At 40.7% G+C, this 26,575-nt stretch overlaps 1 protein-coding gene across 1 annotated transcript in view; it reads right to left on the bottom strand.

The window, feature by feature from the left end:
• The window catches only part of luzp2 (leucine zipper protein 2), an 85,562-nt gene that overhangs the window by 19,246 nt on the left and 39,741 nt on the right, over positions 1–26,575 (bottom strand). The window contains exons 4-7 of the mRNA XM_060922815.1: positions 24,577–24,639; positions 22,083–22,145; positions 15,498–15,572; positions 13,482–13,649 (exon numbers count right to left, since the gene is read on the bottom strand). Of these exons, the coding sequence (XP_060778798.1) occupies positions 13,482–13,649; positions 15,498–15,572; positions 22,083–22,145; positions 24,577–24,639 (369 nt within the window). The remainder of the gene's footprint in view (positions 1–13,481; positions 13,650–15,497; positions 15,573–22,082; positions 22,146–24,576; positions 24,640–26,575) is intronic.

Genomic DNA, 26,575 nt, shown 5'->3' with positions numbered 1-26,575 from the left:
TGGACCTCCAGACCTGATGCCAAGTGGTGCACAAAAGTGCCACAGACCTGACAGGCATGGAAGTTGGCCGCAGTGACAACTGACTTGCCAAGTGATGCCATCCATTAGCTATTTGAATGGCTCTTCCGCATGCCATCGGGTGATGTGCCATTAACCCTGTTGGGTTCATCTGCCAGGTCAGAGCGGACCTGGGAGCAATGGTGATTAAAGGGTAGTAGAGTGGGGTTATACGCCCCCGTGGGGTAATACGCCCCCGGCCTGTTTTACCCAAAATGACCACCAGATGGCGCAAAGTTACATTTCTATTGTTGCTATGGACTGGCTTGACAATGGGGATATACAAATATCCACTGTGGATCGCATATCAGCAATGCAGCGGAGAGAAATCAAATTTCATGGTAAGTGATATAATTTTCAGATATCAGTAAAACTGTATTTAGATAGCTGCTATTTCGTCAGATATCACAGCTGTGTATGTGGTATGAGTAGACAAGTCAGTACGTTAAAAAAATACATTAGGTATAAAAAGTTGAATCACATTTTGAAAGTAAGGCCCTTTTTTGTAAAAGTGTAGTCTGTGGGGTAAAACGCCCCCTTAATGGCAGGGTAAATGGCCCCCAGGGGGCATCATTTCCTTTTATCATAATTACTGTATTTCATACACTTCTGAATAACAGATACATAGTTTTTAATAACATCTCGCTTACCTGGTTGAGTAAAGCAAGTAATTTGAACGTAATATTAAAAATAATTGAAATAAAAAAAATGAAATTAAAATGCGAAATATAATAAAATAATGCATCTACTCATTAATTCAGGGATATATTCTTGTTTCTTTCACATTATAGGCTTAAGTAAACACTTTTGCTATCCAAACAGCTTTTTTTGAGTGAGGGGGCCTATTGCCCCACCTCAGGGGGCCGTCTACCCCACTGGGGGGGTAAAAGGCCCCCTTGGCACAATGTTTGTTTTTGTTAAAAAAAAAAAAGTATTAACTTTAGGCAAACTTTAGGTGGCATTATTGTTCATGTCACTGTTGTCAAAAACTATGATTAAAACTAAACACATGGTTCATTTCAACTTGGAGAAAAACTGAATTTTCCTTAAGGGGGGCTTTTTCCCCCACTCTACTCTAACTCCATCTTCCCCAATACTCAAGTCCTCCTGTATCTGAGACTCACCACTGGTTGCAGTTTAAAGTCATACCCAGGACTATCATCGCTAAGTTGTGTGCACAATTAACTGTTGGAGAATGAGAAAAATAAAATAAAATGTAAAATAACAGTATGCACTGGATCAAGTGCTATTCAATGTGCTGCTGAAGAATGAGTGTGGATGCCATGTTGTTAAAATTATATTTGACAATATCACTGAATCTGCTATGTTAGATAGGATAAGCATTATTCACACATCAGTTCTTTTATTTATTTATTTTTTATTTTTATTTTTTTTACAGTAACTGATGTACTGTATACTTATTAGCTCATCCGGCTGACAGGTCATGTGTTGTCCGTCATCCGTCCAGCGTTGTCCACATTTCACGAAAATTGCTTCTCCTCCCTTAATTCTTCACTGATTTTTATTCTTTTTGGTAGGAAGGTAGGTCTGCCTGGGTTGCATATAACTTCTACCTAAATTTGCTTAATTACAATTATTAATGGAGTTATGGACTAATTAAGCCTTAATTAGCAGTTCAACAAAAATCACTTCTTCTCGGTCAATTCCTCGCCTTTTTGGATTCTTTCTGGTAAATATGTTGGTATTCCTAGGGTGGATATCACTTCTATATACAGCTTGTATATAGTGTATATAGCTCGCAACATTTATTGCATAAGGTCATCACTTTAGATCGTTCCTTCTGGACTAAACGGGGCCGGAGTGAGCTACGTCGTCACTGACGGTCTCGTTGCTTCATTTTCATGAATTTTATAACTAGAAAGTGTGAGACCATGTCTATCAGAACAAATAGCCCTTTTCTAATTATTTTTTATCTTGTTTTGGAGATAAACATGGTTGATTCTTGATGTTTCATTGTATAAGACTTCCATCTCATGCCACTTTAATTATAGAGCAAAATTCTACAAATTAGGTTAAAACAATTTAAAAAATGACTACGTGTAGAAATACAAGGTGCGATCAAAAAGTTCCTGTTCCTGTTGTGAACCAACGGAGAGCTGTAATGTCATGCACGTGCAGCAGAAGCGAGCAGTAACTCTTATGAGTCAGTATGGTGCATGCTGCCAACATCAGGACCTGTGTTACAGGTGTTTTTGTGATAACATGCACAACCATTTGCAGTCAGCAAAGTAGACGCTTGAAATGCTTCAGCAAGCCTATAGAAATGAAGCAATGATCAGCGCGAGGTGTTTTGAATGAGATTTGCACTTCAAGAGGGGCAGGACTTCACTGGAGGACAACATCATGCTCCTCTTGACAGATGAATGCCATTCAAAACACCTTGCCCAGCTCATTGCTTCATTTCTGCGGGCTTGTGAAGCATCTCCAGGGTCTATGTTGTGTGTGTGTGTGTGTGTGTGTGTGTGTGTGTGTGTGTGTGTGTGTGTGTGTGTGTGTGTGTGTGTGTGTGTGTGTAACACAGGCCCTGATGTTGACAGTGTGACGCCATGCAACATACTGACTCACAAGATGCACTGCTCACTCATTTCAAATCTATTTTTATTTAAAAAGTGAGATCTAGTCTCAAAAAGCAAAACAAAAAGCGTAAACTCCTCTGTCCTGAACATGGCGAAGAACTTAAAACTCCAGTTTCACCTCTGACACTGGAGACTCCTTCCAGAAATGTTACAGAAACACTTTTCTCAGAGAAAACTTCACCTTATCAATGATGAGCTGTTACTTTAGAAACAATAACGCATTACAACAATAATAAAAACCTGTGATTTGCAACGGCACTACTGTCACAGCTGCTGTTATAGGAAACTAATCAACAAGAGTCAGTTGTAATAATAATGAACTAGATAGCGATTGTGACTAAAATCACAGTAATTTGTGCTAGCTGACCTTTGTCAATTGAAGGTCAAGGGAAAGTTGCACCCTGCCGCCCTGAAAAAAAAAATGATTGGACGATCATGAAAATTGACAGAGTTATAAGTGATTGAAAAAAATCTGTTTTGTTTTTTTGTGGATCATTCTGGATCAGTGATCCAGATCAGCACCAAAAGTCATAGCAATGTAATCCAGCCCAGAGGTATTCTTCATGTGAAATTTGGTGATGATTGGTTGAAAACGAGGGAGAAATAGTGTCCTAAAAATATTAGGATAATAATAATAATAATAATAATAATAATAATAAAGGGCGGCACGGTGGTGTAGTGGTTAGCGCTGTCGCCTCACAGCAAGAAGGTCCTGGGTTCGAGCCCCGGGGCCGGCGAGGGCCTTTCTGTGCGGAGTTTGCATGTTCTCCCCGTGTCCGCGTGGGTTTCCTCCGGGTGCTCCGGTTTCCCCCACAGTCCAAAGACATGCAGGTTAGGTTAACTGGTGACTCTAAATTGAGCGTAGGTGTGAATGTGAGTGTGAATGGTTGTCTGTGTCTATGCATCAGCCCTGTGATGACCTGGCGACTTGTCCAGGGTGAACCCCGCCTTTCACCCGTAGTCAGCTGGGATAGGATCCAGCTCGCCTGCGACCCTGTAGAAGGATAAAGCGGCTAGAGATAATGAGATGAGATGAATAATAATAAAGTAGAAAGATTCTGAGAGTAACAATTTGTGCTACTGCTGCTGCTAGCGCAAATTAATGACTCTTCACAAATCTGTTTGTGAGACTAAAATAATGGTGATGTGATAAAGAAAAGGAACAGGATTCTGTAAAGTGGTACAGAAAAATAAAACACAAACAGATGGTTCGTAACTCATGAGGAATTATAAATAATGTGTTTGTGCAGAGGCTGTTTGTGATGTATCGAAGGATGTGTGTATGCATCAGCACAGTTTAATTCCTGAGTCTCATACTTAATGCTGACATGAACAATAGCAGTTTACAGCTCACTTGAAAATGATTCACAACTGGGCTCCTGCTTTATATGTATTCTCAGCTTAGTGGTGCGTTTCAGTCGAGTAGTGCCGGGGGAATTGAAACGCAGTGTTTCATTGGAGAGTCCAGTGTGGTGTGATTCAAAGCTCTTGGGTGCAGAATGTAGACTACATGTATCAGCCTCAAGACCCATGGGTTAAACACTTCCTCGTTTCACTCGGCCAGTAAACGTTCACTCCGTCTAGAATTCACAGCAGACCCACAGCTGAACAACCACCATGTTCTGTATGTGTGGGTTAAAACCAACATCTCCAAGCTGTATTCAATGCAAGTCGGAGCAGCATGTCTCAAAAACGATTCAGAAACACATCAGGTGTTGGTCGTTCATGTGAGTCAGTGATTGTTGGAGAAACCATGATTAACCCTGAACCACAGGGTAATTTCATTACTTTTACTTGTAAGTCATTATCTTGGTCATTATTCTATCCACATTCACTGGATATGAGCAATTGTGCACTCTGATTAGCCAATCAGAGTGCACAATTGCTCATATCCAGTGAATGTGGATAGAATAATGACCAAGATAATGACTTACAAGTAAAAGTAATGAAATTACCTACTGTTTGTTGTTCATCCCTCAGTTTTGAAGATGACCATGTCCACTGGTTAGGTTGAAGTCGATCTGGTGTGGACCCGAAAACGGCTGATGAGACCAATCAGGGCGAGGAACCCTCTCCGCAGATAAGGCACCAGTGGGTGGGTGGGGCCTTGGGGGTGCTGGAGGTTCTCACCTTGCGAAGTTGCTGCTTCTCAACAGCCATAGAGGCGCGTTGCTCTTCTACTGCTTTGGCTCCATGCCAGATGAGACCACACCAGGTTGGTTGGTCTGCTGCCAGAGACTCCCAGGACTCGGTGTCAACTGAGAAATTTTTCATGGAGACTTTCAGATTGTCCTTGAAATGCTTTCTCTGGCCACTGACAGAGCACTTGCTGTGGCTGAGTTCATCGTAGAGGAGCTGTTTGGGGATGTAGTTGTCTGGCATGTGAGCTGTGCCTTGCACATGATGGTGGTGACACTGGTCATGCCTGCTCTACTCAGGACCTCAGTGTCTGGTACTTTGTCCTACCAGCAGATCTTGAGGAGGTTGCAGAGACATCTGTGAGTGTCTAATCTCATTCTACTAAAAGGATATCAACTCACCCACTTTAGATCGTTCCTTCTGGACTAGACAGGGTTGGAGCGAGCTACACCATCACTGATGGTCTCGTTTGTAAAATATTATAGGATTTGACACTTTGTTCCCAGCATATTTAGTCCTTTTGGGTCAAAATGTTTTTCTTTCTTTTTTTTCTCATTCACCTTTCTGACCCTTTTTGGCCAAAATGATTTGTTGACAATCCTAATAAATGCCATAAACCACTGCTACATACTGTATACTTGTCTAAACTTGGCTACACTGAATGCATACAAATAGATTTTATTTCAGATCAGTGAACTCAAAATATTCTCCACTTACCATGGCAGAAAGTGAGGGCGCATGAGATCGGGGAAGGAGCTTCTACGAAGTGCCTATTAATATCAAAGAGTTCTAAACACCCACAGAGATCATTTACATGTCAGTTAGCTTATTTATTGTTTTTTTTTGGAGGAAGCAACTTGATCCTGAGATAATTTTTGGTTTTGGACACCTGGATGTTTACTGGGGAATATCTCATCTCATCTCATCTCATTATCTCTAGCCGCTTTATCCTTCTACAGGGTCGCAGGCAAGCTGGAGCCTATCCCAGCTGACTACGGGCGAAAGGCGGGGTACACCCTGGACAAGTCGCCAGGTCATCACAGGGCTGACACATAGACACAGACAACCATTCACACTCACATTCACACCTACGCTCAATTTAGAGTCACCAGTTAACCTAACCTGCATGTCTTTGGACTGTGGGGGAAACCGGAGCACCCGGAGGAAACCCACGCGGACACGGGGAGAACATGCAAACTTCACACAGAAAGGCCCTCGCCGGCCCCGGGGCTCGAACCCAGGACCTTCTTGCTGTGAGGCGACAGCGCTAACCACTACACCACCGTGCCGCCACTGGGGAATATCTTGCTGTTTATCTGATTCTGCACATGTAAAGTCTGATATCATGGACATTCCTGCCCACGTGTCCACTTCACACCACAGTATTACCACCAAGAGCTTTAAAAGGAGCTTAAACTTCATTTTATTGCTCAATTATTCAACCCCCCCCCCAAAAAAAATTTTCACACTGGTTCCCAAACCATGATTTTCTTTGACGTCCAGAGAAATATACTGCACATTGAATCAGCGTTAAGACTCACGGCATGACATCCGAAAGACAATCTGTGCACTTTATCAGCTATATAGACTAACACTGCTAAACAAAGCAATTATATAGTGCACTATCTTAAAGAATACACTATTAAATATTCATATACCTTGATATTGTAGAGTAGATCATTCAGATTATATCATTTACATTATAATATAGTCACAATTCAGCCCTCTGGCAGTTCTAGACTGAAATATAGAGGAGATATAATCTGCTAAAAGTTCACAGGGAGTAATAATTTCACATTAGTTTGAAAATTTGAAGCCTTTATCACCTACATGATGTGACTTACAAATATAATTCTGGTACATAATGAAAAAATGATGGTAGACTCTGGAGTAAAAAGAAAAAGCCACCGTAACCATGCCAGCGCTCTTACATGTCCTACCAAGAACAGACAAAACACCTAGCCAAGCTTGTTATCAAGATCAGACTTATTGTAAAAGATGAAATAAAAATTGGTGTAATTCTGGTGACGAGGATGCTATGTGCTGAAAATTATGACAACTTGAACTGTGGATGAGGTCAAAGATGACAGTACCAGTGAACATCCCAAAAATACACATGCTGTTTTTTTCTTCCACTGGAATATTACCGATGGCATACTAACAAGACTTTGTCCTCCATGTCTGCTTTTCTTGGTTGTCCACCAACTTGCGATGTGATTGGTCAAGTGTGAAATGTGTGTTAGCAGTTGAGAAAAAAAAGAAGAAGAAGCAGAATGTGAAAGCAGTCTAAAGTCCAATTCACAGTGGACGCATTGCATCAAGACCCCATTTGTGCATGTTATATAAAAGCGTATTTAATATATTTAGTAGTTACAGGAAACTGAAGAGGGAATGAACAACAGGGGAGTGTGAGTGTTAGTCAAAGGGAGTGGGTGTGGCTAGACAAGGGGGTGCGGTTTCCAGCAGGGGATTCCGATAGTTCTGGAACTAGGCTTATTCCATAAATTATTAAACATTAAATTGTTAAAATTATCTCTCTGTATCAGACAAACAAAATAAATCATTAGAAGTGTAAATCCTCATAAATGATAATTAAATGCTGCAGTGGTTAAAACAGGATAAAATTAGAGTATAGAAACGCAGCTGAGACATGTTCGATGTGGTTGACTGAGGTCTTGATGTGACGCTTGATGAACCTGTGACATGATTCTTAAGGCCCGGTCCCACAATAACTATAACTATCATGATAACTATAAATGGTGTAGTGGTTAGCGCTGTCGCCTCACAGCAAGAAGGTCTGGGTTCGAGCCCTGTGGCCGGCGAGGGCCTTTCTGTGCGGAGTTTGCATGTTCTCCCCGTGTCCGTGTGGGTTTCCTCCGGGTGCTCCGGTTTCCCCCACAGTCCAAAGACATGCAGGTTAGGTTAACTGGTGACTCTAAATTGACCGTAGGTGTGAATGTGAGTGTGAATGGTTGTCTGTGTCTATGTGTCAGCCCTGTGATGACCTGGCGACTTGTCCAGGGTGAACCCCGCCTTTCGCCCGTAGTCAGCTGGGATAGGCTCCAGCTTGCCTGCGACCTTGTAGAACAGGATAAAGCGGCTACAGATAATGAGATGAGATGAGATAACTATAAATAAATCACCCCCCTGCAGTTTATGTGGTCGGTGCTCACACCAGACCGATAACGATCCATATAGCCCAGGCCTGGGTTTATCCGTATCATTGAGATTGCTTCTGGAGCAATTTTTCCAAGCCTGGTCCTGATCCGATAAAACATCTGACTAATCAGGGAATTGTTTACATGTGACATTGTCTGAGCACGTGCTATTTTCCCCCGGGCATCTTTGTACATCCTTGTTGCATCATGAAGTCTCAGAATACGGATTCATGGAAAATAAAAAATATAATACAAAGCACGGATCTTTTCACTTTTATTCATGTATATGTGATTTTCTGTGAAATATCAATAGTAAATTAATAAACATATAAATGCAGTTAAGATATTTTCATAATGAACTTCAAATTGTTTTAGACTTCTTAATTTTTTATCTGTGATGCATCATCCGTATGAAATCGGTAACGAATCTGTAAAATACTAAAATGTCCGTGACCAATCCGTAAATTATTAGCATCTGTATTAAAATCCGTAACCACTCCGTATTTTGTATCTTTTTTTATTATATTCCCGTTCTCCATGACCAATCCATATTTTATCAACCACCGGAGTGTGTGCATGGGTTGTTTTGAAGTCCAAGCTGTACAGTATGACCCGGAATAATAATGTGCTACTTGGAGAAAACTCCCATGACTATTCCTAAGTTGCATGTGTTTATTTCCCTGAGTGTCAGGACCAAGTGATATTATTGTATAGTGGGGATTATAGCTGTGGTGTTTCTGCTCCAGACTGGAACTAAACTCAGGCAGAGGGAGAGTCAGAGCCGGAGTTATAGGTAGAGTTACAGTAGAGTTATCGGTGTTGTGGGACTGGGGCCTGAGGCTACTGTAGTTAGCTTGTGTTTTATGACAGATTTCATGAATATGAAAAAGAAAAAAAATCTGATTGGCTAACGGGTTGTTTTTTATATATGAGTGATTCCACGCTTATGGGTACTGAAATGGGGACATGAACTTATTCACCTAAAACCATTTCTTTTTTTACCATCAGGTCACAAAACATGTAATCTTTAATGAATGATATGTTAAAAGATAACTTTAATTTTCTGAGATGTAATAAAAACATATTTATATGCCAAAGTCAAGCCTATGAGTTCCAAAATGATGTCTGTTACATTACTTCTGTTACGATTGTCCATCTCGCGTCTGTTACAAATTAATTACAATCTAGCTATATACCATGTTAATCTTATTGAAAGAACGTGTATGTTTATTCTACTACACATGTTTATTAATTATATTTGCTAAAACATCACCTTCCTATGTTTCAAAAAGTAATTCTACATTGTTAAAATTGAGAATATATATGTGCACAACACTTCTGTTACGTTCTGACTTTGGCATATAAATATGTTTTTATTACATCTCAGAAAATTAAAGTTATCTTTTAACATATCATTCATTAAAGATTACATGTTTTGTGACCTAATGGTAAAAAAAGAAATGGTTTTAGGTGATTTTAAAAATAAGTTCATGTCCCCATTTCAGTACCCATAAGCGTGGAATCACTCATTATATATATATATATATATATATATATAGATAGATAGATAGATAGATAGATAGATAGATAGATAGATAGATAGATAGATAGATAGATAGATAGATAGATAGATATCACATTATTCCTGTCACACACACACACACACATATATATATATATATATATCCTTCTCACCCCCGGCGGGGGTGGTATCCATGTCATCCTCAAGCTCGGGTCCTCTACCAGAGGCCTGGGAGTTTGAGGGTTCTGCGCAGTATCTTCGATGTTCCTAGTACTGCGCTCTTCTGGACTGAGGCTTCAGATGTTGTTACTGGGATTTGCTGGAGCCACTCTCCCAGTTTGGGGGTTACTGCCCCAAGTGCCCCCACTGCCACGGGGACCACACAACCCTTGACCTTTCACATCCGTTCCAGCTGCTCTTTCAACCCTTGATACTTCTCAAGTTTCTCATGTTCCTTCTTCCTGATGTTGGCGTCAGCTGGGATCGCCACATCTATCACCACCACCCTCTTCTGCTCTTTGTCCACCACCACTATGTCCGGTTGGTTAGCTATGAACAAGTTTAATCGAATAAATTTGTTTTGTAGGAGCAGTAATGTGCATGATACACAATCCCTAAATCCTTCTTTCTCACAAAAATAAATGCGAGAGCTGTCAATTATGTGACCTAATTCCTTTGTTGGTATTTTGTATGGAAAGAAAATGTGGAGGAAGTATCAGCTGGGGAGAGACAAGCAGCGAGAACTGTCTGTTCTGCAAAGAGAACTAGAGCGATAGTGCAGGTAAATACAGCTGTTTTTATACTGTGTGTAGCCAAGAATCATGTTTTATTTGCTTTTTCGAACAATCACTTGAGTGTGAAATGAAAAACGTTCTTATAGAAGTATAATTACTGTGTTTACATTTTGCCCTCACTGTCAAACACAAACACTGTAGTTAACGATGATGAGGATCATGAACCGGATTCAGGAATGTGCTGCGCTGCACACAACGGAACATCAGTTTCTTCGCAGATTTCCATTGGCTGTTTCTCACTGCTTTTTTTGTGTGTGATGAGAAAGTCATGCTGCTAAACTGTTCACACAATGCAAGCAGTTCCTGCACACAAGTCCTGAACTTCAAAATTATTTGCCCCTGGGAAATCAGGGGAAAACCACGCAGCGTGCCTTTGGCTTAATCATAACCTGACACAGTTATACACACATATGACGGCGGGTGTAGGACTGCCATGACGTCTCTATCAAGTGTTTGTCAGTTTTATGATGCTGCTGTAGTTCAGGTAAAGTGTTATGGCTCTGATATTCTCAAGCATGTTTGGTTTTCTTGGTGATGAATTGCATAGTGTGAAACCCTCTATGACTAGCAGCAAGTGGAGCAATGAGAAAGAGGCAATGAGAGTCTGAGAGGAAATCAAATTCATCGTCGTCATCATCATCATCATCATCTCCTGTCTGTAATTATCAGAGGCCACTGAAATTGATAGACACCATATCTTGATATCTGAAGCCAAAACCTTAATTTCTCTGTGTGGCTCATGAATATCTTTGGGAAATGGAGTGTTTCTAAGACGTACCTGGCGAATATCAATATTCCAACAAATATAACTCCATAAACGAACCCTGACAGCTTTCAGTAAATGTTACATGGTGCACTAACAGGCCACAAGAGCGGTTTCCTCTCAAGGCTTGTTAAATATGAAGTATGTTCCACTCACACTTTCCCCAAAAGCTCATGCTAATGAACCTTTCACTCATACAGACCGTGTGTGTGTGTGTGTGTGTGTGTGTGTGTGTTCAGGCAAGGATTTAGGGTTTTATCATCATCAGTTGTTGAAGCTTTGGGCTGATTAGTCTCCCAGTAGAGAAGCTCAGTGCAATAAGAATCTCAAAATAGAGACACACTAATGTTTTTTTAACATGTAAGAGGAAAGTAGTTTCTGTAAGCACCGAGAAGTTGATTATTTTCCTACAACAGTATGTCCTGAAGTGTTTTTTTTTCCCTCTTACATGACATGACAGTGATTTACAACAAATGCAATTTTTAATTCTTTAAATAATGACATATTTATCCGCTCATGGTTACATTTAATGCTATGGAATGTCCATGAAACAAGTGAACTTACATTATAGCAGCTATAAACAGTCATTCCCTCACCAACTTCTCTTATTTTCTTTCAAAATAACACAGCTTGTCATGTAATTGAGAAGGCGTTAAGGTCATAGCTTCACGCGGCACAGTGGTGTAGTGGTTAGCGCTGTTGCCTCACAGAGAGAAGGTTCCGGGTTCGAGCCCCGTGGCCGGCGAGGGCCTTTCTGTGCAGAGTTTGCATGTTCTCCCCGTGTCTGCGTGGGTTTCCTCCGGGTGCTCCGGTTTCCCTCACAGTCCAAAGACATGCATTTAGGTTGATGTGGGGCGGCCTTGGGCTGAGGTGCCCTTGAGCGAGGTACCGAACCCCTGATTGCTCCCCGGGTGCTCTGGTGTGGCTGCCCACTGCTCCGGGTACCAGTGTGTGTGTGTGTGTGTGTGTGTTCACTGCTTCAGATGGGTTAAATGCAGAGGATGAATTTCACTGTGCTTGAGGAACAGTGAAATTCAATTCTTCTTCACCTCTGACTGTTACAAAGCGCTGACAGTGGAGACTCCTTCCATGAAATGTAAATAAACATCTCCTTACAAATCAACGATTATACACGTTTCTTAATCCGTTTATGTCTTGCATCCACCATACACGTCCCTGTGAATGTGCTGTTACTAATCTCCACTTTCACATACCCATAATGCTTTGCGCCTTGGGGGGTAACCAGGCACCATATTTGTTTATGAACTCAGATAACCTCAGTCATTTCTTCGAATTCACATGGGGAAAATCAACTTTTGCTGTGCACCATCTTGTTCAATTAACTGTAAAAGGAATCCTGATTTAAAGTTTTATAGAATACCTAAAGAGGCTAAGTGTCGAAAAGCGTGGGTTAGACAGAATTCGCTGTCAAAATTTTATACTGACAGACAACACGCGACTGTGTTCTGCACACTTCAGTGGCGGAGTAAAGTCTGATGATCCAAGTCACAAAGTCTTTGTGTTTAGTCATAAAAAGTGTGAAAAACTGAAAAACAAGGACGAGTCAAAGAACTGAAAAGGAGGACGACTTTACTGAAGGATCAACTCCCAAAACAAAGCACAAACGATGCAGTGTCAGTAAACTTGCATGTCCTTCCCCTTTTAGTGTTTCTGTAGGGAGATCGAATGTAGTACAGTATTTGACCCTGTAGTCCGAACAGCTTCCTCTAACAGCCCAAAGATTGTCGTAACCTGGTAGCATATGAGCTTGAGGAAAATCAGAGTGAAGGAACTCAAAATCAACTTCAACTTAAAAAATAAATGACAGTTCTGCTGTATTTACAGTGTGTTCACGTGACTGAGTGAATTCCGTGCTTGTGTTCCCATGCACGAAGCGTTTTGTATTTTCTTACGGCTTTCTCATCGTAACCAGCGGTCAGCAAAAACCATTTCACTGTGGGTTCTTCTATGATCACTGTTGATCTTTCTCAGCTCTTCTGCCAATCTTTTACTTTCTGCAGGTCAGTAATTGTTGGAACACCCGTGTTGGCAGACGGAGAAGACGGCTGACTCACTGTCACCCGAAGTAGAGATGGTCAAAGCGGTCGATATGATATTTACAAGCGCTTTTTTACCGAATGATTTCTCGAAGTCCACAGAAAAGGCTTTGCAGATTTCTTTAAGCTTTGGTTTAGTTGGTTTTGACACTTCTTTGGTTTTAGGGAGATTTAAATTCGAAAGATTACTGTCAGCGTGTGATGCCATGTTGTTTTAGTTTGTTTATATTTTGGTCACCCCCCAAGGTGCAAAGCATTATGGGTAATGTGAAAGTAATCAATAGAAACTGTAATGTATTATAACGAGCATATTAATACAGACCTGCTGTTATAGAGAACGAATCAACGTCCCCTGGGCAATCAGAATGCTGAATTCGACAGCTCTGAGGTGTACCTTCAAGTGCGGCTCCCTGAAGGTGACTCTCGAGTTATTAACAAACGGAGAGAATCTCATCAAGTGAGTGGGCGTGGCTGGCAGTCTGTGTAAATCCACCGTCTGGGTTTGTAGGACAGATGAGAAGCAGATATGGACAGTGTCCTTCAAAGCTTTCAGCTGGGACTCCTAAATCAAACAAGGACAAAAAAAGGATGAGAAACTTTTTTAAACATTACATTATTCTCATATTCTAATATCAAGCTCGTTTCATTCCTCTGTGCACTTCTCAGCAGTAAAAATCACCAGAACCTCAGTTGGATTTTGTCTTCAGGTGAAAGAATGTCAGAGAACATCTGTACAGGCTGATCCTGAAATACAGTGGTGCTTGAAAGTTTGTGAACCCTTTAGAATTTTCTATATTTCTGCATAAATATGGCCTAAAACATCATCAGATTTTCACACAAGTCCTAAAAGTAGATAAAGAGAACCCAGTTAAACAAATGAGACAAAAATATTATACTGGGTCACTTATTTATTAAGGAAAATGATCCAATATTACATATCTGTGAGTGACAAAAGTATGTAAACCTTTGCTTTCAGTATCTGGTGTGACCCCCTTGTGCAGCAATAACTGCAACTAAACATTTGCGGTAACTGTTGATCAGTCCTGCACACCGGCTTGGAGGAATTTTAGCCCATTCCTCCGTACAGAACAGCTTCAACTCTGGGATGTTGGTGGGTTTCCTCACATGAACTGCTCGCTTCAGGTCCTTCCACAACATTTCCATTGGATTAAGGTCAGGACTTTGACTTGGCCATTCCAAAACATTAACTTTATTCTTCTTTAACCATTCTTTGGTAGAACGACTTGTGTGCTTAGGGTCGTTGTCTTGCTGCATGACCCACCTTCTCTTGAGATTCAGTTCATGGACAGATGTCCTGACATTTTCCTTTAGAATTCGCTGGTATAATTCAGAATTCATTGTTCCATCAATGATGGCAAGCCGTCCTGGCCCAGATGCAGCAAAACAGGCCCAAACCATGATACTACCACCACCATGTTTCACAGATGGGATAAGGTTCTTATGCTGGAATGCAGTGTTTTCCTTTCTCCACACATAACGCTTCTCATTTAAACCAAAAAGTTCTATTTTGGTCTCATCCATACACAAAACATTTTTCCAATAGCCTTCTAGCTTGTCCACGTGATCTTTAGCAAACTGCAGACGAGCAGCAATGTTCTTTTTGGAGAGCAGTGGCTTTCTCCTTGCAACCCTGCCATGCACACCATTGTTGTTCAGTGTTCTCCTGATGGTGGACTCATGAACATTACCATTAGCCAATGTGAAAGAGGCCTTCAGTTGCTTAGAAGTTACCCTGGGTTCCTTTGTGACCTCGCCGACTATTACACGCCTTGCTCTTGGAGTGATCTTTGTTGGTCGACCACTCCTGGGGAGGGTAACAGTGGGCTTGAATTTCCTCCATTTGTACACAGTCTGTCTGACTGTGGATTGGTGGAGTCCAAACTCTTTAGAGATGGTTTTGTAACCTTTTCCAGCCTGATGAGCATCAACAACGCTTTTTCTGAGGTCCTCAGAAATCTCGTTTGTTCGTGCCATGATACACTTCCATAAACATGTGTTGTGAAGATCAGACTTTGATAGATCCCTGTTCTTTAAATAAAACAGGATGCCCACTCACACCTGATTGTCATCCCATTGATTGAAATCACCGGACTCTAATTTCACCTTCAAATTAACTGCTAATCCGAGAGGTTCACATACTTTTGCCACTCACAGATATGTAATATTGGATCATTTTCCTCAATAAATAAATGACCAAGCATAATATTTTTGTCTCGTTTGTTTAACTGGGTTCTCTTTATCTACTTTTAGGACTTGTGTGAAAATCTGATGGTGTTTTAGGTCATATTTAAGCAGAAATATAGAAAATTCTAAAGGGTTCACAAACTTTCAAGCACCACTGTATATACAGTTTATCATGAAAGAGAGATTTTGTCATTTCTCTTCTCACCTTGTCCAGCGCTGCTTTCTCCAGTTCTTCTTTGGCCACTCTCAGCTTGTTCTCCAGATCCATGAGCTGCTGACCCTTCACAAAAAAAAAACAACAACAACTGCTTCATTAGTGTTTACAACAGATTGTCGTGGAAAAATGACAAACACCAAGACCAGTCTCATCCTTTTGCAAGTCAAAGAAGGTTTATTGCAGAAAGTGACACATAGTGATGAGGGTTCAGCACACCACTCATACGTCCCTTTGTTCTCAAATCTATATATACTCTTTACTAGATAAAAAGGAGACATCTATTGCATTACATGCCCTGATCACGCACCGGGAGCATGATCAGCTCTAAAGCTGATTAGTCCTTTCTCTAATCACTGGCTTGCATGCACATCTGCTACGCACATCTGCTACGCATGCAACGAGGATGATGAGATGAACATGTTTTGGTGCAGAATGTTCTAAGTCATTAGTCCTTGAAGAGGCAACACTCAGAGAAAAGGAAAAAGTACAAAACAGTATGACACTAAAATTTACTCTACAAGATACAGTCTTAATATTGTAATCGCACGATTGTAACAATTCAAGTCATATACAAAATAAAAAATGACAAAGAACGAGAAAGAATACCATGTAGAGTCTGCGTTATGATTTCATGCATGATAAACTGATATATCATGACTATGTCAAGAGTAGGTCATGCTGTACAGCAGTATGGAGTTATTCTGAATGGTAGCATGCTAAGTCTTCATGTGTTAGCATGATAACTGCCATAACACTTGAGCTCGAGAGAGTAAATCATCTCATAGTACATACAGTCAATTATCCTGCTCAGGTTAAGATCATTTATAAATGTATTTATACTATTATACTCCAACCCTACATTTCATAGTACAAAGACAACATATCAGATGTTGAAACTGAGAATTTTTATATTGTTTTCTGAAAAATACATGCTCATTTTGAATTTCATGTCAGCAACACGTTTGAGAAAAGTTAGGACAGGGGCGTGTTTACCACTGTGTTGCATCACCTCTACTTTTAACAATGCTCTGTAAACGTTTGGGAACTGAGGAGACCAATTGCTGTAGTTTTGAAAGAGAAATGTTGTCCCATTCTTGCCTGATATACAATTTCAGTTGTTCAAGAGTTCAGGATCTCCTTTGTCCTATTTTGAGAGAGACAGACAGGTCTAGACTGCAGGCAGGCCAGTTTAGCAACCGGACTCTTTTCTTACAGAGCCATGCAGTTGTAATATGTGTAGAAAGCAGTTTGGCGTTGTCTTGCTGAAAGAAGGAAGACCTTCCCTGAAAAAGATTTTGTCTGGATGGCAGCACGTTGCTCTGAAATGTGTTTATATCATTCAGCATTAATGATGCCTTCCCATATGTACAAGCTACCCATGTCATGTGCACTAATGCCCCCTCATACCATCACAGATGCTGAATGCTTTTGAACTGTGCACTGAGAACAAGCCGGATGGTCCCTCTCCTTTTTTTGCCCCCATCCCAACTTTTCTGAAATGTGTTGCTGACATCAAATTCAAAGTGAGCATATATTTTTCAAAAAAACAAAACATTTCTCAGTTTCAACGTTCAATATGTTGTCTTTGTACTATTTTCAATGAAATATAGGGTTTCCATGATTTGCAAATCATCATATTCTGTTTTTATTTATGTTTTACACAGCATCCCAAATTTATGGAATTGGGGTTGTATAATTCTATTATGTTTTTAGTTGTATTTACATCCAAAATATAAATTCCCATGTGGCATATTTGAGTATGTTTACATCAAACTCTCAGACAGTGGCACTGGAATTAATACTGATTAATATCCTCACTTGAATCGATATCTTAAAGGCAAAAAAAAAAAAAATTTAAAATCGCTTAAGTTCAAAATCAGACTCCTGCATAGCTGAGACATGGTTCTGTTTTACTCAAACCCCGCCCCTTAGGTTAATATATTTAACATAAAGACTAAAACTAAAACTAGCAGTGAAAAAAATTTTGTTCACTGAAATAAAAATAAAAATAACAGTTAATAAAAGGAAACTAAATAAAATGACAATGAACAATGTGACACAAACTAAAACAAAATATAAGTGCAGGTAAAATCATTTTCATTTCCGTTTCATTTTTCTCCGAGATTGTAATGGACTAGTTCCAGAAGGGGGCAGTAATGTAATGCCATCTGTAGTAAAAATCCAAAGAAGAAGCTGCTTGCTGTGCAATAAAACTATAATTAACACTAAATAAATAAATAAATTAAATAAAATAAAAAAACCCTAACCTTCAGACTACAAGTTGCTACCATGGATGAACTCAAATTGAAGTCTCCTACCGCAGTTTAATCACTTCAGACCTACAGTTGGGCTCAGAAGTTTACATACAGACATGAATGTCAGGGCAATATTTGGGCTTTCAGTGATTTCTTTGAACTGCTCTTTTTCTGTGGCAGAATGAATGTACAGCATACAGCTTTAATTAAAAAAATAGAATTTGGTGCACAAGTTTTAATTTTCTTTGGGTTTTCTGAAATCAATACAGGGTCAAAATTATACATACAGGGTCAAAAATTTACATACAGCACACCTAATATTTGGGTAGAATGTCTCTTCGCAAGATTCACCTTGACCAAACATTTTTGTTTACTATGAAAAAGCTTCTGGCAGAATTCTGGCTGGATATTTCACGACTCTTCATGGTAGAATTGGTAGCGTTCAATTATTATTATTTTTTTTCTTGGCATGGACTCGACTTATAAGCACGGTCCATATATTTTCAATAGGGTTGAAGTCAGGACTTGTTTTAAGCTTAATATTAGCCTGCTTTATCCTCCACAACCAGCTCTGATGCGTGTTTGGGTTCATTGTCCTGTTGTAACTCCCAAGTCGTGTTCAAGTTTCTGATGGTTTATGTTGAAGAATTCTGAGGTCGTCCTCCTTCATTATTCCATCCACTTTGTGCAATGAACCAGTTCCACTGGCAGCAAAACAGCCCCAGAGCATGATGATCCTACCACCACCACCAGCTGGTACAGTGTCCCTCTGTACATGGTGGTCATTGTGGCCAAACAACTCAATCTTTGTCTCATCTGACTATACAGCTTTCCTCCAGAATGCTTTTTCTTTGTCCATGTGGTCAGCTTCAAACTTTAGTTAAGCTTGAAGGTGTCAATTTTGGAGCAGGAGGTTATTTCTTGGATATCTTAGTCCATGGTGATCTGAACTGTAGACAGTGATCCATCAGCTTCCAGTTCATGGCAGGGCTGTGCCATGGTGGTTCAGGTTGCTCCTGACCATCCAAACCAATTTCCTTTCAGCTGAGGGTGACAGTTTGGGTTTTCTTGAAGCAAAGTGGCTTGGCAAAGTGACGACACCTCACAATAACTTAGATACAATTGTTTGAACTGATCTTGGAATTTGCAGTTGTTTAGAAATGGCTCCAAGAGACATTCCGGAGTTGTGTACATCTGTGATCCTCTTTCTCAGATCTGCACTGAGCTCCTTGGACTTTCTCATTTTACTGTGTGTTGGTCAATCCAATGAGTGCTGTAAACAAACCCTTTTTATGAAGGCACAGAGAAGCTATCAGCTGTAGTCAATCATGATCACTAACAGGAAGTTAAGAGACCTCGGCCTTGGCAAGATAAGACACATTTTGGAAGTTGTATATTGTACAATCATTCTGCCACAGAAAAAGAACAGTTCAAAGAAATTACTGAAAGCCCAAATATTGCCATGACATTCATATCCAAGATGACGTTCATGTCACTGTATGTAAACTTCTGACCACAACTGTATAGCTGTACAAGCTAACTAATATTAGCTAGTGAAGCCAAATGTTAAAATTGAGTATTCCCCTTTCCAGATCAGCTTTTTTTTTTATTCATTCTCTAAAGACAAAACTCTCCAGTGGATGAAGTTTGTTTTTGGAGATCCCCCAGGAAAAAAAAAAAAAAAATATATATATATATATATATATATATAAAAATATATATATATTGCACAAATACTGTTTAAGGACATCAGCCAAGTTTCCAAACAATGGCGGTTTGAATACAAATATTAATGACTTGTTGGTGGTTGGAAGTGTAGTGAAAGATCCCTGGCTACAATTTATTTAAAAATTGCATTTGCATATTATTTGCATATTAGTTGCATACTAGCTGCTAAAACATATGGTGTGTATTTGCATATCATTTGCATGCTGTACTCAGATATACCATGACACCCTACACACTCGCCAATGGGAATACAACAAGTACAGCGTTTGGGACTTTGCTTAAGCAGCTGATTCCCGATGCTGACCTCACGCTGAGGGTTTCCAGATGGCGCATGTGGCTCAGAAAGTCAGAGAAAGTGTCAGAACTAAGCAGAGAGGGCTGGCAGTGTTGCTGGATAACAGATGGTGTTATCCTGCTCATATTATTTCTCACTTTTCAGTGACGTTATAAGACTAGCAGTTAGCACAGAGCCATATTATTTACCTGTAATAGATGATGGCGATAATACAGTACAACCTGAGCACACTACATTTATATGGTTACATGGAGTTTATTTTGTGCAACTCGAATTAGTTAAAAGTCATAATAAGATGATTTTATGTAAATGCTGGATGCTAATGTGAGGGATGGATCCAGCTCCATGTCAACAACATCCATCCATCCATCAAAGTCACGCTAATCCCAGCTGACTGTGTGAGAGGCGAGGTTCACCCTGAGCAGGTCAACAATCTATTGCAGGACTAACACGGAAACAATTAGAGTGCCCAGCTGACCAAATCCACATGTGAGAGGAAACTAGAGCACCTACAGGAAACCCATACAGGCACAAAGAGAACATGCAAACTCCACGAGGTTCAAACTGAGACCCTTTTTGCTATGAGGCAACATCGCTAACCATTTTCCAGAAGGACGTACAACATACCCAGAGCAGCCTGGGGAGCATTTAGGGGTAAAGTGCCTTTCTTCAGCCATTCTTGCTGGTCCAGGGCATCGAAACAGCAATCTTTTGCCACTTTTCCACTACCAACGCGGCTGAGTTGGGCTGAGCCGTGCGGTGCTGAGTTGGGCTGAGCCGTGCCGTGCTGAGTGGGGCTGTTGGGGTTGCATTTCGACTACAACCGAGCTGAACCGTGCTGGCTGGAAGTGGGCGGACACATTGGGTGGAGTTAGCGAAAGTGGGTAGACGTCACGGGATGTCGTTAGGCGGCGCAAACAGTGACATCAGTGACCTTTTAAGCGGTAGTCTCACGACCCGGAGAGTAAACAATAAACATGGAGGACATGGAGTCGTTAGTGTTGCTGGTCTTGGTGCTGTGGCTTGTTGTCACTGACAACGCCAACAGATACTGGCAAGAGCGTATAGATGAGGCGAGGCGCATAAGGCTTCAGAAATTCTCGTAATTTGTAATTCTTCTTCTTCCGGGTTAACAGTGTTTACAGATCCCAGCGTGCTCGCGGGGCGTGTGTGGGCATGTGAGGACACTCCTCCTCACCAATCAGTGCACAGGGGAGTGTCTGCTCACGCCCCTAGCCCCACTCGGCTTGGTTTGGCTCGCTTCAGCCCCACTCCAAAACCGTGCAAGTTTTGGGGGCTGAGCAGGGCTGAAGCGAGCTGAGTCGTGCTGTTCTGAGATCGTCGAAATGCGAGCCGTGTCGGGCTGAAGTGAGCTGAAGCGAGCTGAAGTGAGCTGAAAAAGGGTAGTGGAAAAGGGCCATTTGGGTCCCAAAGCTGCTTCTCTAACCATTAGGCCATGGCTTAACCACTGCCGCTGCTACCACCATGTCACCCCTACCCCAACAACAAACTTTGCACTTTATGCATCAGCTCAAAGTGATTTTCTGGGTCTGAGGTTGCGAAATTTTTTCTTGAGTAGAATTATCTGAGGGTTTTCAATACACACTGAAGAAGGAAATAGGTTTATTTATTTATTTATTATTTATTTATTGTCTGAGTAGTTCAAAATGGAGGTCAGAGCCCAGGTAGATGGAGGAATCTTGAGCATATCCACAACCCTACAGGATATCCCCAGGTACGGTCCTAAATATAGAGCACAGAAAATAAACTCAACAACCAGAGCATAGGAAACAAGGCTCAGAAATGCACGAATACAATCGGCAAGACTTCGCAAAAAAAAAAACACTGATTGATAGAGGATTATATGAATATGATAAGTAATCATGAAGAAAACAGAAAAGGTGAGTATAATGAGTTACTGACTGAGGTTAATGACGGGACAGGAGCAGAGATGGGACTAGAACAGAAACAAAGGCACATGGCAGAACAAAACGCCTGACACACGTGATGACGGAGGAATCCATAACAGCTACTTCCTGCAGCAAAAACAAGTTCTGGAAGCATGAAAGGAAAAAAAAGGTTCTTTATCTTTGGGATGTTCTTGTTGAATTCAGCAGTGTGTCTCATGAGGTCCATGTGACGACATTTATTTCAGCGAATTGTCTCAGAACAGCACGAATTTGTTCAGAGATTCAATTAGAATCACAGTTCAGGCGAATATAAGGTTAAGAACCTGTGCATACCGGCTCGGATTTGGTCATGGCACCTTACCATCATTCATCATTAGACACTTACCTTGAAAATTAAATCCTTTTTTCCATATCTCAGCTCCTTCAGTTGGGCCTGGATTCTTTTAGACTGAAAGAAAAAAAAGGTAAGAGAAAATATGGGTGAGAATATAAACAGGAAAAAATGCAGCAGGGTTCCCCACACACACACACACACACTTTTTTTTTTTAAGATGAGCTGCACGTGAAAGAGAAAGACCTTTAGAGAACAAGTTGTGTAAAACAAGAACAAAAAAATAGTGGCCTCAACATGGGACGTGCATTCAAGAGTAAAAATGCTCACATAAGCTTTCACATCAGCCGTGACCTGCACAGCTGGCCAGCTGTTTCAGGAAACACATGTACGCTGAGTTTACAGTTAGGTCCATAAATATTTGGACAGACAACATTTTTCTAATTTTGGTTCTGTACATTACCACAATGAATTTTGAACAAAACAATTCAGATCCAGTTGAAGTTCAGACTTTCAGCTTTAATTCAGTGGGTTGAACAAAATGATTGCATAAAAATGTGAGGAACTAAAGCATTTTTTAAACACAATCCCTTCATTTCAGGGGCTCAAAAGTAATTGGACAAATTAAATAATTGTAGGGGCGGCACGGTGGTGTAGTGGTTAGCGCTGTCGCCTCACAGCAAGAAGGTCCTGGGTTCGAGCCCCGGGGCCGGCGAGGGCCTTTCTGTGTGGAGTTTGCATGTTCTCCCCGTGTCCGCGTGGGTTTCCTCCGGGTGCTCCGGTTTCCCCCACAGTCCAAAGACATGCAGGTTAGGTTAACTGGTGACTCTAAATTGACCGTAGGTGTGAATGTGAGTGTGAATGGTTGTCTGTGTCTATGTGTCAGCCCTGTGATGACCTGGCAACTTGTCCAGGGTGTACCCCGCCTTTCGCCCGTAGTCAGCTGGGATAGGCTCCAGCTTGCCTGCGACCCTGTAGAAGGATAAAGCGGCTAGAGATAATGAGATGAGATGAGATGAAATAATTGTAAATAAAATGTTCATTTCTAATACTTGGTTGAAAACCCTTTGTTGGCAATGACTGCCTGAAGTCTTGAACTCATGGACATCACCAGACGCTGTGTTTCCTCCTTTTTAATGCTCTGCCAGGCCTTTACTGCAGCGGTTTTCAGTTGCTGTTTGTTTGTGGGCCTTTCTGTCTGAAGTTTAGTCTTTAACAAGTGAAATGCTGCTCAATTGGGTTGAGATCAGGTGACTGACTTGGCCATTCAAGAATATTCCATTTCTTTGCTTTAATAAACTCCTGGGTTGCTTTGGCTTTATGTTTTGGGTCATTGTCCATCTGTATTATGAAACGCCGACCAATCAGTTTGGCTGCATTTGGCTGGATTTGAGCACACAGTATGTCTCTGAATACCTCAGAATTCATCTGGCTGCTTCTGTCCTGTGTCACATCATCAATAAACACTAGTGATCCAGTGCCACTGGCAGCCATGCATGCCCAAGCCATCACACTGCCTCCGCCGTGTTTTACAGATGATGTGGTATGCTTTGGATCATGAGCTGTACCACGCCTTTGCTATACTTTTTTCTTTCCATCATTCTGGTAGAGGTTGATCTTGGTTTCATCTGTCCAGAGAATATTCTTCCAGAACTGTGCTGGCTTTTTTAGATGTTTTTTTTAGCAAAGTCCAATCTAGCCTTTTTATTCTTGAGGCTTATGAGTGGCTTGCACCGTGCAGTGAACCCTCTGTATTTACTTTCATGCGGTCTTCTCTTTATGGTAGATTTGGATATTGATACGCCTACCTCCTGGAGAGTGTTGTTCACTTGGTTGGCTGTTGTGAAGGGGTTTCTCTTCACCATGGAAATTATTCTGCGATCATCCACCACTGTTGTCTTCTGTGAGCGTCCAGGTCTTTTTGCATTGATGAGTTCACCAGTGCTTTCTTTCTTTCTCAGGATGTACCAAACTGTAGATTTTGCCACTCCTAATATTGTAGCAATTTCTCGGATGGGTTTTTTCTGTTTTCACAGCTTAAGGATGGCTTGTTTCACCTGCATGGAGAGCTCCTTTGACCGCATGTTTTCTTCACAGCAGAATCTTCCAAATGCAAGCACCACACCTCAAATCAACTCCAGGCCTTTTATCTGCTTAACTGAGAATGACATAATGAAGGAATTTCCCACACCTGCCCATGAAATAGCCTTTGAGTCAACTGTCCAATTAATTTTGGTCCGTTTAAAAACAGGGTGGCACAAGTTAAGGAGCTGAAACTCCTAAACCCTTCATCCAATTTTAATGTGGATACCCTCAAATGAAAGCTGAAAGTCTGGAGTTTATGTCCATGTCCATTATATAACTATAACTTGAATATGTTTCAGTAAACAGGTAAAAAAAAAAATTGTGTCAGTGTCCAAATATATATGGACCTAACTGTAGGTACTTTTAACATCAAAAGCCCACCTGTGTGTGTGTGTGTGTGTGTGTGTGTGTGTGTGTGTGTGTGTGTGTGTGTGTGTGTGTTCTGTAACTGAAGGACATGTACCTCTTCTGCATGTATGTCACACAGCTTATTCCCAGAAAGGAGTTTATTCTTCAAGCTTTTGTTCTGGAAAGGAAAAAAAAATCTGAAATTGTTAAATTATAAATTGTAATTGTAAAATTATGAAGTGATATTGTGATAATCAATAACTCCAATAATAATTCCAGTCATATTTTATATTTATACACTTTGATACACGATATCAGAACAACAAAGTTTTCAATTTGAGACAGCTCATGACCGGGGCGGACTGGCAATCTGTGCATTCTGGAAAAGTCCAGAACGGTTGTCTGGTCTACGGCCGTCGGCCCTGTTCAATAACCACAATTTTCAATCTATCAACTAATAACAGGTGGCGCTAAGACGATAATTTATCCGTCATTCATTATTCCATAGGCCTAAAAGCCAACAAAGAAGAGTAACATTAGTGTCTGTCAACAGAAAGATGGCAAGCAGAAAACGTAAGGAGAAAGGTGGAAGGGAAAAGTTAAAACAAAAGAAAGTGAAGTCACTTGAAGAAGATGCTTCAAAATGTAGAAAGCTCACAGAGCTTTTTGGCAGCAGTGCAACTGCAAGCAGCAGCAGTAACGTTCATGTCACGTTATCACCGAGCGAGACTGAGAACCAGGTGGACGTCCAACCTGACCAACCACATGCTGATGATGATAGTCATGATGAGGGGCAGGCAGCTGAGGGAATTTCACCGGAGGAGGAGGTACCGGGAAGTGACAACGACATAAAACCATAGCATAAAACAGGCTACGTAAAGGCCACTCATAGACCCCTCTCATAGTGGGCCAATCTTCTACTGACTGGATTTGCGGTGTGATGATGAGAAATATGTGGTTTATTGCTGTCAAAACAAACACGTAACTACCAAGCAAGCCAATTATAAATAGATAGGCAAGCACAAATGCTGCGATTTCATATGTTCACCTCTGCATAATTCATGCAGATTAGGCTCTTTACGTTCAAGAGAACCAAAGCTCTAGCCGATCATTAACCAAAAGTTTGAGGGGGAGAAATGTTTTCCATTTTGGCACTATTTATCTTTGTCTTCTCTTTCGTGGTGCGTGGTGGAATGTCTGTGGAATAGGCTACAAATGTTGTTTGAAGGATGATTGGTTGAATGGTATCATAACTCATCACAGCAGCATTGCATTGTGCAATTTGTTAATAGCCTCATTTTAGATCTGTTTGTCAGGCTTACCTACCAAAAAATCAGCATAATATTAAAACTATAAAATGTGTCAAGCAGGCTAATTCTTACACAAAATAGACCTAAAAGGCTAAAAATGTAATTGGGATTTAGGAAAAACCTCCAAATCTGATTTATTCTTCTTGTCTGTAGCCTAGGTATCAAATGCTATGTTTATCCAAAGTTTTGGCTGGTTTTTAAAAATAGAATTTTGAGGTATAAGTACAGGTTTAAAGGCTGTCATTCCAAATAATACCTTGAGGCCTTCATGTTAATGGCTACTGAAAAAGACATCCTCATGTCCCTGGATAGTGACTGTGTCATTGACAGAGTGGCAGAAAACAGTGACCTTCTGAGGAACCTTCTTCTCTCTCAGCACTAATTGTACCAACCTTTAATAGCCAACATTCAGAATGACTGCTCAGTGTAATCATTGTTGGCAAAGTCAGTTACAAATATCAGTGATACAGATTTTTTTTTTCTCTTTAAAATGCAAGCATAGAAGTGACTGTAAAATAGCAATATAAAAGACAATGTCTATGTTCATTTTTGTTTAGGAGATGCAAGTGATGTTTAGTCGTGCTTGAATATTAGGTGTTCTTGAGTTCTTGAATAAACAATCATAAATAGTTCATCTGTGTGGGTTTTGTTATGACAGACAATATACCACTATAGCACTTTACTATAGCACTACAGTATAGTGGGCCTATTTGGGGGGGCAGTCCAGGGCCGTTTTTTGGTCCCAGTCCGTCCCTGCTCATGACAACAATCACAGCAACAGTGAAATATTTTAATGAGCACCAG

Source organism: Neoarius graeffei, chromosome 6 (assembly GCF_027579695.1).
Source record: "Neoarius graeffei isolate fNeoGra1 chromosome 6, fNeoGra1.pri, whole genome shotgun sequence".
In the NCBI taxonomy this organism is placed as follows: domain Eukaryota; kingdom Metazoa; phylum Chordata; class Actinopteri; order Siluriformes; family Ariidae; genus Neoarius; species Neoarius graeffei.
The sequence above is the reverse complement of the archived record's forward strand: the minus strand, read 5'-3'. Positions and strand labels throughout refer to the sequence as shown.